We start from the raw sequence: 13,776 nt of genomic DNA, 5'->3' as shown, positions 1-13,776 counted from the left end.
GAGATCAAATTGGAAATGAGCTTTTATCAGGCTGGTAAATCTGATGCATGTCTGTTGAATTTGGAAAAACTCCACCCGCACTCGGCCCCGCCCCACCTACTCAGACATTTAGGAGCCACTATTGCATTGTGGCCGTGGCATACTGCATACTTTTTACTAAACGTTACATGCTAAATAGTATGTGAAGACACCACTGGTGTCCCCCAGGGCTCTGTTCTAGGCCCTCTCCTATTCTCGCTATACACCAAGTCACTTGGCTCTGTCATAACCTCACATGGTCTCTCCTATCATTGCTATGCAGACGACACACAATTAATCTTCTCCTTTCCCCCTTCTGACGACCAGGTGGCGAATCGCATCTCTGCATGTCTGGCAGACATATCAGTGTAGATGACGGATCATCACCTCAAGCTGAACCTCGGCAAGACGGAGCTGCTCTTCCTCCCGGGGAAGGACTGCCCGTTCCATGATCTCGCCATCACGGTTGACAACTCCATTGTGTCCTCGTCCCAGAGCGCTAAGAACCTTGGCGTGATCCTGGACAACACCCTGTCGTTCTCAAATAACATCAAGGCGGTGGCCCGTTCCTGTAGGTTCATGCTCTACAACATCCGCAGAGTACGACCCTGCCTCACACAGGAAGCGGCGCAGGTCCTAATCCAGGCACTTGTCATCTCCCGTCTGGATTACTGCAACTCGCTGTTGGCTGGGCTCCCTGCCTGTGCCATTAAACCCCTACAACTCATCCAGAACGCCGCAGCCCGTCTGGTGTTCAACCTTCCCAAGTTCTCTCACGTCACCCCGCTCCTCCGCTCTCTCCACTGGCTTCCAGTTGAAGCTCGCATCCGCTACAAGACCATGGTGCTTGCCTACGGAGCTGTGAGGGGAACGGCACCTCAGTACCTCCAGGCTCTGATCAGGCCCTACACCCAAACAAGGGCACTGCGTTCATCCACCTCTGGCCTGCTCGCCTCCCTACCACTGAGGAAGTACAGTTCCCGCTCAGCCCAGTCAAAACTGTTCGCTGCTCTGGCCCCCAATGGTGGAACAAACTCCCTCACGACGCCAGGACAGCGGAGTCAATCACCACCTTCCGGAGACACCTGAAACCCCACCTCTTTAAGGAATACCTAGGATAGGATAAAGTAATCCTCCTCCCCCCCCCCCCCTTAAAAGACCTAGATGCACTATTGTAAAGTGGCTGTTCCACTGGATGTCATAAGGTGAAAGCACCAATTTGTAAGTCGCTCTGGATAAGAGCGTCTGCTAAATGACTTAAATGTAAATGTAAATGTAAGTATATAGTAAGTATATAGTAAGTATATAGTACGCTACTAGTATAGGTATTCGGACACGGCCTTTGTTTTCCATTGGAATTTGTTTGTAATTTTAGATGGTTGAAAGCATAGTGATAAGACATTGGGAAACTTCTTGCTGTCCTTTCTGAGTGGGTGAATGAAGGTTGAAATCTCATTGATCAACATCTCGACCAAATATTGCCCGAATTGAAATGATGCGGTGTGCCCAGTGGGTTGCCGCCACAGCCTTTTTCAGTGACAATACGTTTGTGGCGTCCGCCCTCCATTTACATACAGGTGTTTAGAGACACAGATAGCTAATTAGCGCAGGTAGTCGACTCTGTCTTCCGTAAACAAGCGCTGTAACATAGACATATGGCCATGTGAGAACCCTAAACCTATGTAGTTGAAAAGGATTCAACTACATGTGGGAAAACCCTGATGGGTCGGGAGGCTGATCGATCAGCCTCCTCAAATCAGCAATCACCAGTCAATCACGCACACCTTCTACTACTTCTTCTTTGGGATTGGGTTTTAAGGTGCATATACCGCCACCTACTGTACTGGAGTGTGAGGCCAGACATGGCCGACCTACATAAACTTCTTGTAATACAAAATTGTGAAAAATGAAAATTACCCTGCCGACTACTAGCCCTCATTAAAAAACCCACCACCCCATTCCACTATTTAACTGTATCTAATGCTACACCAGGCCAATGGTCTTGGAGGACAGAACACTCCCACTCAAAACCCCCTGCAAATCTTCCACCACAACCTCTATTTTCAGTTGACAACCGTGGCAGTTGAACAACAGTTGAAACCCACCTTACTGAAGCACATATTCTTCCCATCCATCTCTATTGGTCTCTGCCTACTCACAGACATCATCTCTGGATCCCTCACATCTTCCTCTACCACACTCATCACTGCTTCAGCATACAACACTTTCTGTACTACTCTGACGCTGACAACCTTAACCTGCCTTTTTCTCACCGGACACCTCTTTCCTCCAGCCCCATGAACACCCCCACAGCTAACACACAAAACTTGCTCCACTGAAACTACACATTCCTTTGTCTCATGCCCTTCTGCACACTTCTCACATCTAGGAATCTCCCTCCTACACACTGCTGCAACATGACCATAACTCTTAAAGAGAGTGTGAATTTTTTCAGCTTTTTGTTAAAAATCGCGCAAAATTTCAACGTCCTGCTACTCATGCCAGGAATATAGTATATGCATATGATTAGTATGTGTGGATAGAAAACACTCTGAAGTTTCTAAAACTGGTTAAATGTCTGTGACTATAACAGAACATGTGTAGCAGGCAAAACCCCAAGGAAAACTGTTCACCAAAAGAAATAAAAAAATCTCTCCGCCAGTTGTCTGTATTGTCTATGGCAAGGGAATATAGATAGCGCCCAGTTTACAATTCCTACAGCTTCCACACGATGTCGCCAGTCTTGGCAATTGGGTTGAAGTTAATTCTTGGTGAAATGAAGAATAGGCACTTCCTGTCATCGGGTACACCGGAGGAAGTTATGAAAGAGAGAATTTCGACCATTATTTCAAGACCTGCTGCTATTGAATACAGATCGGCCCGTGATCAATTTGATCGATTATTAACGTTTACTAATACCTAAAGTTGGATTACAAAAGTAGTTTGAAGTGTTTTGTCAAAGTTTATAGGCAACTTTTTTAATTTTAAAAAATTACGATGCGTTTTGGAAAGCTGTTTTTTCCTGGATCAGACAGGCTTCATAAATGGACATTTTGGGTATACAAGGACGGATTTAATCGAAAAAAAGACCCAATTGTGATGTTTATGGGACATATAGGAGTGCCAACAAAGAAGCTCGTCAAAGGTAATGAATGTTTTATATTTTATTTCTGCGTTTTGTGTAGCGCCGGCTACGCTAATTCTTTTGTTTACGTCCCCTTCAGGTATTTCGGGGGTTTGCATGCTATCAGATAATAGCTTCTCATGCTTTCGCCGAAAAGCATTTAAAAAATCTGACATGTGGTCTAGATTCACAACGAGTGTAGCTTTAATTGAGTACCCTGCATGTGTGTTTTAATTCAAGTTTGAGTTTTATCGCGTACTATTAGTTGTCACTCTGAAATTTCCCCTGATGTTGATCCCTGTACAGGGACAGCAGCCATAACAAGTTGACCATAACTTCACCACAATCTCCACCAGGCCTGCGTAGCACCAAACGACTGGCGTCACATTCACAAGGAATCTTCTATTTCAACAGATCCTCCTCAACACTTAATGCCACCTCTGTTATTACAGGCGCCTTTCTCCGAAGAGCAAAGCAAGTCACAGTTCTTGTTCCTAGTCGTGTGGTCCAGAGCGCCCGCTCCCTCTGGACAGAAGAAACACAATAAATCATCACGAATCCACTTCGAGTTACTTTCACCAACTCAACAGTCCCCAACCTCTTCTCCACCCAACCTGACACCACATATGGATCCGCCAGAATACAAAGATCCATTCTCTCCACAAATCTCACTCACACTGGGCCAGAATCATCCTAGTCATCATCGGGACGAGGCTCGAACTCTGCGGTTCATCTCGGAGCTACTGGAACATGTATCCCTCTATTTGTATAGCTCACCACACTGCTTCCCTCTACACTCGGTGGTCACCACTGCACCTGCCATTGCATTTAATTTGTCCGCACTATCGTCATGTTCAGTTTCCTTCTGTAGCTCTTCCAAAGGTTTTGTGAAATCCCCCACTCATATTTACTCATAAGATGTTCCACTTTCCTCCTTTTTGTCCTGTCTACCATCTTACAGCAACAAAGTCATTTGGTTCACACCACTCCAGCACTACTTGTTAATCCACTCCGAGTAGCTGCTAAAGCTGCTGCTGCCCCTAGGGGTGGGTAATGAACTCTAGTGGAAATGAGATGTCCAGCTATAGCCTAACCCTATATCTATTACTAACAATACAGGCAATTCTCAGCTGGCACGACATGATAACGCAACTTATAAAACCTGAGGTGTGTTCAGTTCGGAACGGTTTGTTCTGAATGACACGTTCCTCCAAAACGTTCTTGAACAGACTTCGAGGTACATTTGCTCACGTTTGGTGGGTGTGGCTTGAAGCAATGAGTGACGTATTTAAAAGGTAGTGGGCATGCTGACAGCGTTCCCCAACCTCCCTATTTTTCAACTGGTTGTTCAGTACAGCACCGTTAGCATTCAATTGAACGTTCCAGACCGTAAAAGCGTACTGAACGCAGCCATGGCCATCACAAGCTTAGTATAGTGTGTCTAGGATTACAATTTAAATTGTCTCTCTTGTTCCTTCCCTCCAATTTCCAACAGTGGTCATTGGTAGATATACAGTTGAGGCCCAGGTTTCATCTGATGTGTCAATGACAGAGTTAATTGCACTATGAAAATCCATTATGGCATGATGAAGCCCCATTTTTCTTTTGGCAGGAGAACTATGGATTTCATTAATGACACTGCCAGCAAGAGGCAAAATGGCCTCATCAGTCTTTCAAAGTCAATTTGAAATGGAGGGAAAAAAGTGAGACCATGGTGCATAACACAGACATTGTTTAATAGAATTCATTTATAACAAATGGAACTTGTGTCAGCAAATAACTGATTTTCATACAGACTTATTTCGCCACCAATGTAACCTAAGTAAGAAAATAAAAAGCACTCCTTTCATTCAGAAAAAAAAAACAATTTACGCTTACAACTAACCAGAGGTAATTGTATGATTCTTTTAACAAGCCATTTTTTTGTTTACAATTTCATTAATTAATTTCAGTCTATGCATCCAGACGAGCGATAGATAGAGAGCAGAGAGAACACAACGTTTATTTCTGTAATGACACTCCAAGCTTGAATGGCGAAGCCACGTTAGTTAATAACAGATGGTTGGGACAAATTTAGGAAAGTCGTCTTCTGGAGTAATCATGGCACCAGAATGGATGCTCTTTTTGCCACAAACTTTCTTTTTTGTCTTTTTCAAAGTTGATACCTTTTTTGTGTTATTTACATACACACAACGTGAACGTTGAAGGAGATTCTTACAGATGGGTTCAAGTAATATATTATTGGGTTCAGAATCAATAGGGCAGTGCATAGTATAAAGAGATATAGAAAGTGCAATTCTTCCTACTAGGCCTGCTGCGGCCATTTTGCAATGTTTCACCATGCATAATGGGAAATCAAAAGATCAAGATAGGAAAATAAAATGAATGTTGTGGATCAATTAATGTACAAAGACTGCTGAACTAGGTACATAAAATGTGGCATCGAGGTTAAATAATAAAAGCACTTTTATAATGTTTTATTATATATACATACACTACTGTTCAAAAGTTTGGGGTCACCTAGAAATGTCCTTGTTTTTGAAAGAAAAGCCAATTTTAAAATAACATCAAATTGATTAGAAATACAGTGTAGACATTGTTAATGTTGTAAATGACTTTTGTAGCTGGAAACGGCTGATGTTTAATGGAATATCTACATAGGCCCATTATCAGCAACCATCACTCCTGTATTCCAATGGCACATTGTGTTAGCTAATCCAAGTTTATCATTTTAAAAGGCTAATTGATCATTAGAAAACCCTTTTGCAATTATGTTAGCAAGCTGAAAACCGTTGTCCTGATTAAAGAAGCAATAAAACTGGCCTTCTTTAGACTAGTTGAGTATCTGGAGCATCAGCATTTGTGTGTTCGATTACAGGCTCAAAATTGCCAGAAACAAAGACCTTTCTTCTGAAACTCGTCAGTCTATTGTTCTGAGAAATGAAGGCTATTCCATGCAAGAAATTGCCAAGAAACTGAAGATCTCGTACAACGCTGTGTACTACTCCCTTCACAGAACAGCGCAAACTGTCTCTAACCAGAATAGAAAGAGGAGAGGGAGGCCCCCAGTGCACAACAGAGCAAGAGGACAAGTACATTAGAATGTCTAGTTTGAGAAACAGACGCCTCACAAGTCCTCAACTGGCAGCTTCATTAAATATTACCCGCGAAACACCAGTCTCTTCTGTCCAGTGTCTGTGTTCTTTTGCCCAGTTTAATCTTTTCTTTTTATTGGCCAGTCTGAAATAAAAAAAAATCTTTGCAACTCTGCCTAGAAGGCATCCCGGATGCCTCTTCACTGTTGACGTTGGTTAGAGCCAGTCAATTTTATGTTATTTTAATAGACAAAAAATGTGCTTTTCTTTCAAAAACAAGGACATTTCAAAGTGACCCCAAACTTTTGAAAGGTTGTGTATATATATATAAAGCAACAGATCCAAAAAATGAAACAATTTAGCGACATGAAATAAAAAGGGAAAGAAAGCACCTGGAATGCACATCCACAAAGCCATCAAAGAGGGTCAAATAAAAGAGGGGTCCAAAATATTTTGTGTCCTCCACCCCGAAAACCGTAGAAGTAAGTCCTCCACGATAGCAGACGTAACACACATTTAAGGATTGTCAGAGTTGTAACACTAACCTGTTCCAACAGTTTGTATCTTTCCTTAACTGTTTTATAACTGCAAATAAATGTATCAGTTGAATACTTTCAAGCCTAAGGCATAGTGAAGGGATCCTTTGGCTGAGTGTCTATACACTTCGTCTATACAAGGAGTGTCAAACATGCGGCCCTATTTGAACAGTCAGGGAAGCTCATTGACTCCGCAAATATTCTCATGATCTTTCCCATGGTCTTTGTTGACAACAGGCATGTGGCATTGACTCATTAATAGTCTTAATAAACTGAATAGTCCTAGTTTGTTGCAAATGCACATCGACTTTCTGCGAAGGTATCAGTGAACGACATGGGAGTCTTCGATGTTTTATTCTTTTTACTAAGCCACATTAAGGCAACAGAAAATGAAAATAGGGCCTTGCCATGTACGTATTTGCATATATAATTTCATATTATGTGACAAATGAATACTTAAGGTAAAAATGTAATATACAGTTTGTTATATGTTCTATATGCACGGACTTCTCAAAGAATACAATAATGTGTTAAATGAAGGTTATAAAAAACAGGTATAAATATAAGGCACTCTAAATGCTAAATGAAAACATGTTATGCCATTGAGCGTTTGAAAACCTCAAGATGAAAGTTACATCTATGTACCTTGCCCTATTGTATGGAGCAATGACTTAGTCTAAGGGACCCCCTGCTCTGCTATGGAACTACAGACTGTATGAGCGTATCTATATACACTGGTGATACGTGACGTTCCCAACAAGCCTCACCACGGGAACCACATTGTCATGATGTCTAACAAAGTATCCACATGAACCCTATCTATAATACACCTATTTATTGCACAAGAAAATATGCACTGAATCAGAATGCGTTTTTGTCCTACTGATGTGCATTCCAGTGAAAAATATCTTAATTTCCCCCAAAGTATAGAAATCTCATTGTATAAGCTTTCATATACAATCCTTTCGTTTCATATATAGCCATAAATTATGTACTTTATTTCAATATACATATGTTATAGGTTATGCAAATGTATTAATCATATATAATGTATATATCTGTCATCTTATATAACATAAATATGTATATATCATTTCATGTATTTTATCCATCAGGTGCTCATCTTTTACCATCATTCTAACATGGAAGAACTAAGATAATCGGTAGCAGCAACTTCATACTTTGCTCATCCCTGTTGATTCCACAAAGCCCCAGTTTATTACATGGGTGTAAGTAGGTTATTGTGTATGTGATCATGGACAAATAAGACAAAATTAAAAAACGAAACTAAAAACGCCGTAACAAAGTCAACATTTGGTAGTGTGAATACAGGACTGCACAAAGTGCGAGAAACAATCATACAGAAAAATTAGCAAGAAAACCGAAAAGAGCGAAGACTTTCTCTGCATGACGGTGCATACATTAGAAAAGTTCTACAGCTTTAAAAAATACAACTCGGAAGGAAAAAATGAACGATTACGCAAGTACTTTGTTTGATTCACTTTGTCGAGTGATTGTTTTGTTAAAAAAAGGAAATCAAATTTCACATGGTTCAAAATTAAGCACATGTCAGCTGTATAGTAAAAAACGAAATCAATAGGTTTTATTTGTGTCATATATCTTTAAACATTCCCACTTCCCCCCCCAATTGTTTAAATGATGAACGTTGTGACAGGAAACTGGGTATATTATTAATTATTACTTTAGCTGTGTCCTGTTTTTCATATTGGACCAAGCACTGGTGTCTTCTTTTTTGATGGGTAGTTGTCTCTGCGTAGTTTGATTGTGGAACAGAAATGTCTCTTTACAATGTGCATCGAGTTTTAAGCCATTCTCTGTGCCTCCATTTGCCTCTCCTATGGTTTGTAATATGATGCATTACTTGTTGATGTAATAGTACGTTCTGTTATTTTTTTGTTTATGTTTCTTTCAGTTATTTGAACCCAAGACGAATCCTTGAAGCAACAGAAGAATAAAAAATATTCCATAAGATGCTCCAACAGTCAGGATTCCCTCTCTCTTTCCCACGTCAGGGTGAGTTCAATGGGTTTTGGGAAACACTTGGTCCTCCAGGAATCATCTTTATAAATTTTTTGACATTTTTGTGTCTCACATCCAACACTTAATTGAGTCTTTAGCTAGGAGTTAAGAAGTACTTTCTCAAACAGGAAATTATGGCTCAGAAGAGAGGCTCGCTGGGGTTGTCCAAGGGCCTTCTGCTTTTCCTCCGGGACAGGGACTCTTACGTAGCATAGTGGTCAAAGCTCCCAAGGTATTCCAAGCCAGCTCTGTAACAGAACTGGTATTGATCCTGAGGAGAAAGGAGAGAAAGAAAATGTGACATTAGTTCAAATTGTTCGTCACTATTTTCCAACCAGGTACTATTTATTTTTCTGTCTGTCTAGTGCTCTTTTCTTTTTTGTCTCTCTTTAGTTTCACTGGCCTCTATCATTCTTTTTTCTCTGTCTGCAGCTGTCACATTTTGATTTGCTGCTGCTCTGAAAGTTGATAAATAAGCTTAGAAAAAAACTTACTTGAATCACCACAGAGTAGAAGATTCCTGCTTTTAAAGGAAAATCCCACCCAAAAACTATATTTTGGTATTTTTTTCATTAGTCCATTGTTGACATAGTCCCATTTTCATTGCTCGTAGGGAATCAAGTTTTCAACATATGTAACTTTCAAAATACAGAATACATCCCATATAATGCTGTGTTTTGCTACCTGCCTAACAGTTAACAATACAGTGCCTTCAGAAAGCATTCAGACCCCTTGACTTTCTCCACAATTTGTTATGTTACAGCCTTATTCTAAATAGTGACAAAGTGAAAACAGTTTTAGAAAATTGCGCAAATATATTTGAAGTAAAAACAGAAATACCTTATTCAAATAAGTATTCAGACACTTTGCTATGAGACTCGAAATTGAGCTTAGGAGCATCCTATTTGCATTGATCATCCTTGAGATGTTTCTACAAATTGATTGGAGTCCACTTGTGGTAAATTAAAATGATTGGATCGTAGAGCTCCGAGACAGGATTGTGTTGAGGCACAGATCTGGGGAAGGGTGCCAAAACATTTCTGCAGTACTGAAGGTCCCCAAGAACACAGTGGCATCCATCATTCTTAAATAGAAGAAGTTTAGAAAAACCAAGCCTCTTCTGGAGTTGGCCGCCCGGCCAAACTGAGCAATCAGCGGAGAAGGGGCTTTGGTCAGGGAGGTGACCAAGACCCCAATGGTCACCTTGACAGAACTCTAAAGTTCCTCTGTGGAGATGGGAGAAACTTCCAGATGGACAACCATCTGTGCAGCACTCCACCAATCAGGCCTTTCTGGTAGAGTGGCCAGATGGAAGCCACTCCTCAGTAAAAGGCACCTAAAGACTGTCAGACCATGAGAAACAAGATTCTCTGGTCTGATGAAACCAAGATTAAACTTTTTGGTATGAATGCCAAGCATCACATCTGGAGGAAACCTAGCACCATCCCTATTTTTCAGCGGCAAGGACTGGGAGACTGGTCAGTATCGAGCGAAAGATGAAAAGAGCAAAGTACAGAGAGATCCGTGATGAAAACCTGCTCCAGAGCGCTCAGAACCTCAGACTAGGGCGAGGGTTCACCTCCCAACAGGACGAGAGTTCACCTTCCAACAGGACAACGGCCGTAGGCTAACAGCCAAGACGACGCAGGAGTGGCTTCAGGACAAGTCTCTGAATGTCCTTGAGTGGCCATGCCAGAGCCCGGACTTGAACCGTATCGAACATCTCTGGAGAGACCTGAAAATAGGTGTGCAACAACGCTCCCCATTCAACCTGACAGAGCTTGGGAGGATCTGCAGAGAAGAATGAGAAAAACTCCCCAAATACAGGTGTGCCAAGCATGTAGTGTCACACCCAAGAAGACTCAATGCTGTAATTGCTGCCAAAGGTGTTTCAGCAAAATACTGGGTAAAGGGTCTGAATACGTATGTAAATATGATATCAGTTTTTTTTATTTGTAATACATTTGCAAAAATGTTTAAAAACGTATTTTTGCTTTGTTATCATGGGGTATTGTGTGTAGATTGTTGAGGGGAAAAAACAATGTAATATATTTTAGAATAAGGCTGTAACGCAACAAAATGTGGAAAAAGTCAAGGAGTCTGAATACTTTCCGAAGGCACTGTATATGGTGTCTATGTAATGTAATGTAAATGTAATAGTGTGGCAGCTAGGTCAGTCAGTTACGTATCATGCTTGGTCGACCTCCATAAGGTGAGAGGTGTGGAGAGTACAGTATACAGGGTATCTCACCTCTGTCTGCACCATGGCCGGTCTCTGTGTCCGGAGCATTTTCACCGTCTGGAAAATATCCACCACGCCCTCGTACCTCATCCGCTCTAATACGATGCTGAGGGTGATGAAGACTCCGGTCCTACCCACGCCCGCACTGCGAGAAAGATGATCAATCACTAAATAAACAGTCTGAGAACCTCCAAGCTGTTGACAACAAGACCTGACAAAACCACACGTGACCGGAAAAAAACAGACATGACCAGACAAAACAACACAGTCAAAACTAGACTGTTGTTATTTGTCTTTGTTCTCTAGACTGTTTATATTTATTTATTTATATATTTATTTCCCCCTCCTGCCATGGTATGAGGACTCTGCTGTGGGGTGTCTGGGAGCTAATTTAATATCTGGATAGATCTTTGATCTTATCTTTTATCCTCGTAGGATCAAAGTAAAGCATCACTATTTCCGTTGCAAGTGGAGCTAAATCTTTTAAATACCATTAAATCTTGTGATCTTTTATTGTACTTGCTTACCATCTGTGTATGATATAAAACTCAGTTGAACATAAAATATGATCCTTACCTACAATGGACTGAGATAGGCCCATCTTGACCAAACTGTTCTTTTGTTTTATGCACTTGGCCGATAAAATCGATGAAGCCCTCTCCCGATTTTGGCACTCCTTGCTCGGGCCAGTCTGTAAACTGAAACTGCCTGACCGTCCGAGACTGTCCGTCCTGGAAGATAGGGGGAGAGAATACAGTGTGCACACTTGAATGGAACGTCACACCAAAGATATGGAAAAATGACAAAGTGCAAGTGATGAAGTCAAGGCAACCCGTCTAATGCACTTGACAAACAGGCCAAGTCGGAAGAAAAAAAGGAAAACTGACTATCTCAATATGTCTCAGTAATGACACAGGCTTGTGTGTGCGTTTCTATTGAAGATACCAGTTGTTAGCAAATCAGGGTGCACAGAGGCGCAGTTTTAAGCACCAGACAGGCGTTTGTTACTAAAGATATGTCATTTTCACCTGAATGTATTAATATATGAATACTAAAGACACTAAGTCCTTTGATATGCCTGTGTTCGGCAGGCTCTTGAAATGACGTCTTTGAGGGTGTGCATTACTTAAGTGATATTGTATCCCCTTGATAAGAGGAAGTAATCCTATTCAGGTCCCAGTATAACACACACTACAAAGGAGAAGCCTGCACCATTTATCAGTGTAAGCCTTTGATGGAATTAAAAACTCCCAGCGGCTCAAAGCTGCCAGAAGCAGTATTTGTTTTTAGACCATTGACACATGTCATAATGCCCTCATATATTTGTGCATATATTCCTTTTAAATCATCAAGTTTGGTGATTCTTGGGTCCAGATGCTGGCTTTAAGACTACTGAACAGTAGGAGTCAGCCAACTGATGCTGTCAACAATGTCTCAATCTGAACTGTTAAAATCAAATGGCTCCAAAAATGTTGTCTCTCTTTTTATCATCAAACAGAGACACAGTTGTTCAAAGACTTCAAAGTAGACAGATTTTCCGTTTGACCAAACTCCACACTGTAAACAACGAATCTGATATATTTGGACAAAAAGTACAAAGTCGGGAAGGCTTTCTAGCACTGTCAAATCTCAATGACTGTTTAGACAGTAAATGAGGGCTGTATTACAGTACAGTACTTACCCTGGCGTCAGTCACTTTGAACTCTCTCAGGATGTACTGGGGCATGTTGTACTCAGCCATGGGGTCCACCACAAAGTACTGGTATCTGGCCGACCTCTCTGCTGGCCAATACTGGTGGCATTTTTCCTGCAGCGGTGGAAAAACAACAGAAACAAACTCCATGAGCGATATACTACCTTGTACGGTACACTGAAACTCCAGCAGAGTGCCTGGATATCTTACAGATTGTGGTTTGCACGTGTCATTGTTGGTCTGAATTCAATTGATTTTGCATAGTTCAAGAACTACATAGAAAGGAGGAGTTGAAGTAGCAAAATTGTTATATGTATTGTTAAAGAAGCAGCAACATTTGATTAGCACAGGAAACAGAGTGCACAGAGACAACATCATTTTGCATAACATACCCTGCCCATTTCTCTGAGCTTCGTTAGCATGACCACGATTGTGGAGTTGTGTTCCCAGAGCATCCTCCAGAAGTCCTCCGTGGTCTCTGCTAGAGGCCCTTGTGTGGCAATATAGGCTTTCTGTTGCCTGTGGACATAAAACAATATGCTCTCTTAAGTAACACAGAATACATGGTAAAAGTGGACTACCATTTGAGTCCTTTATTCAACTATCTTGGTCAACAGAGATGAAAGCTCACCTGTATCCATCAATGAAACTGGCATTGATGTAGTCGGAGCCCTCCACCCCTCGGATTGGCTGAAGACACACTCGTGTGGACTCGTATGGCATTATGTTCACAAGGCGGTTCTTGAACTTGTTGCAGGGGAGATTGGCACTGATGAATCGCGACGTATGGGCTTTAGTGTTGGCTAAACGCTACAGAGAGGTAGATAAGAAGCACTGCGGTTATGTGAATGCTGGCGAACGCAGCTCTCTTCCATTTATTTCCCCAGTGCCTGGCTTGTGGTTGACATAAAAAAACAGGGGGTTTGTTTAATATAAAGACGTGAACGTTATTAATAATCACATGCTACCAAAGTGAGGGGAGGCCTTTGGAAGATCATGGGTTCTCGGCTGCCAACAATTCTGAACGG

The 13,776-nt window shown here is 41.5% G+C and overlaps 1 protein-coding gene across 1 annotated transcript in view; it reads right to left on the bottom strand.

The window, feature by feature from the left end:
• Positions 1-4,856: 4,856 nt before the first annotated feature.
• LOC115138079 (receptor-type tyrosine-protein phosphatase delta-like) overlaps positions 4,857-13,776 on the bottom strand; it is a 206,512-nt gene continuing 197,592 nt past the window's right edge. Inside the window, 6 exon segments of the mRNA XM_065025473.1 lie at positions 4,857-9,084; positions 11,065-11,200; positions 11,632-11,786; positions 12,737-12,862; positions 13,141-13,267; positions 13,380-13,558. Of these exon segments, the coding sequence (XP_064881545.1) occupies positions 9,016-9,084; positions 11,065-11,200; positions 11,632-11,786; positions 12,737-12,862; positions 13,141-13,267; positions 13,380-13,558 (792 nt within the window). The 3' untranslated portion in view covers positions 4,857-9,015.

The sequence above is a fragment of the Oncorhynchus nerka genome, linkage group LG12, assembly GCF_034236695.1.
Source record: "Oncorhynchus nerka isolate Pitt River linkage group LG12, Oner_Uvic_2.0, whole genome shotgun sequence".
Taxonomy (NCBI): Eukaryota; Metazoa; Chordata; class Actinopteri; order Salmoniformes; family Salmonidae; genus Oncorhynchus; species Oncorhynchus nerka.
Note: the sequence above shows the minus strand (reverse complement) of the source record. Positions and strands in the feature narration are given on the sequence as shown.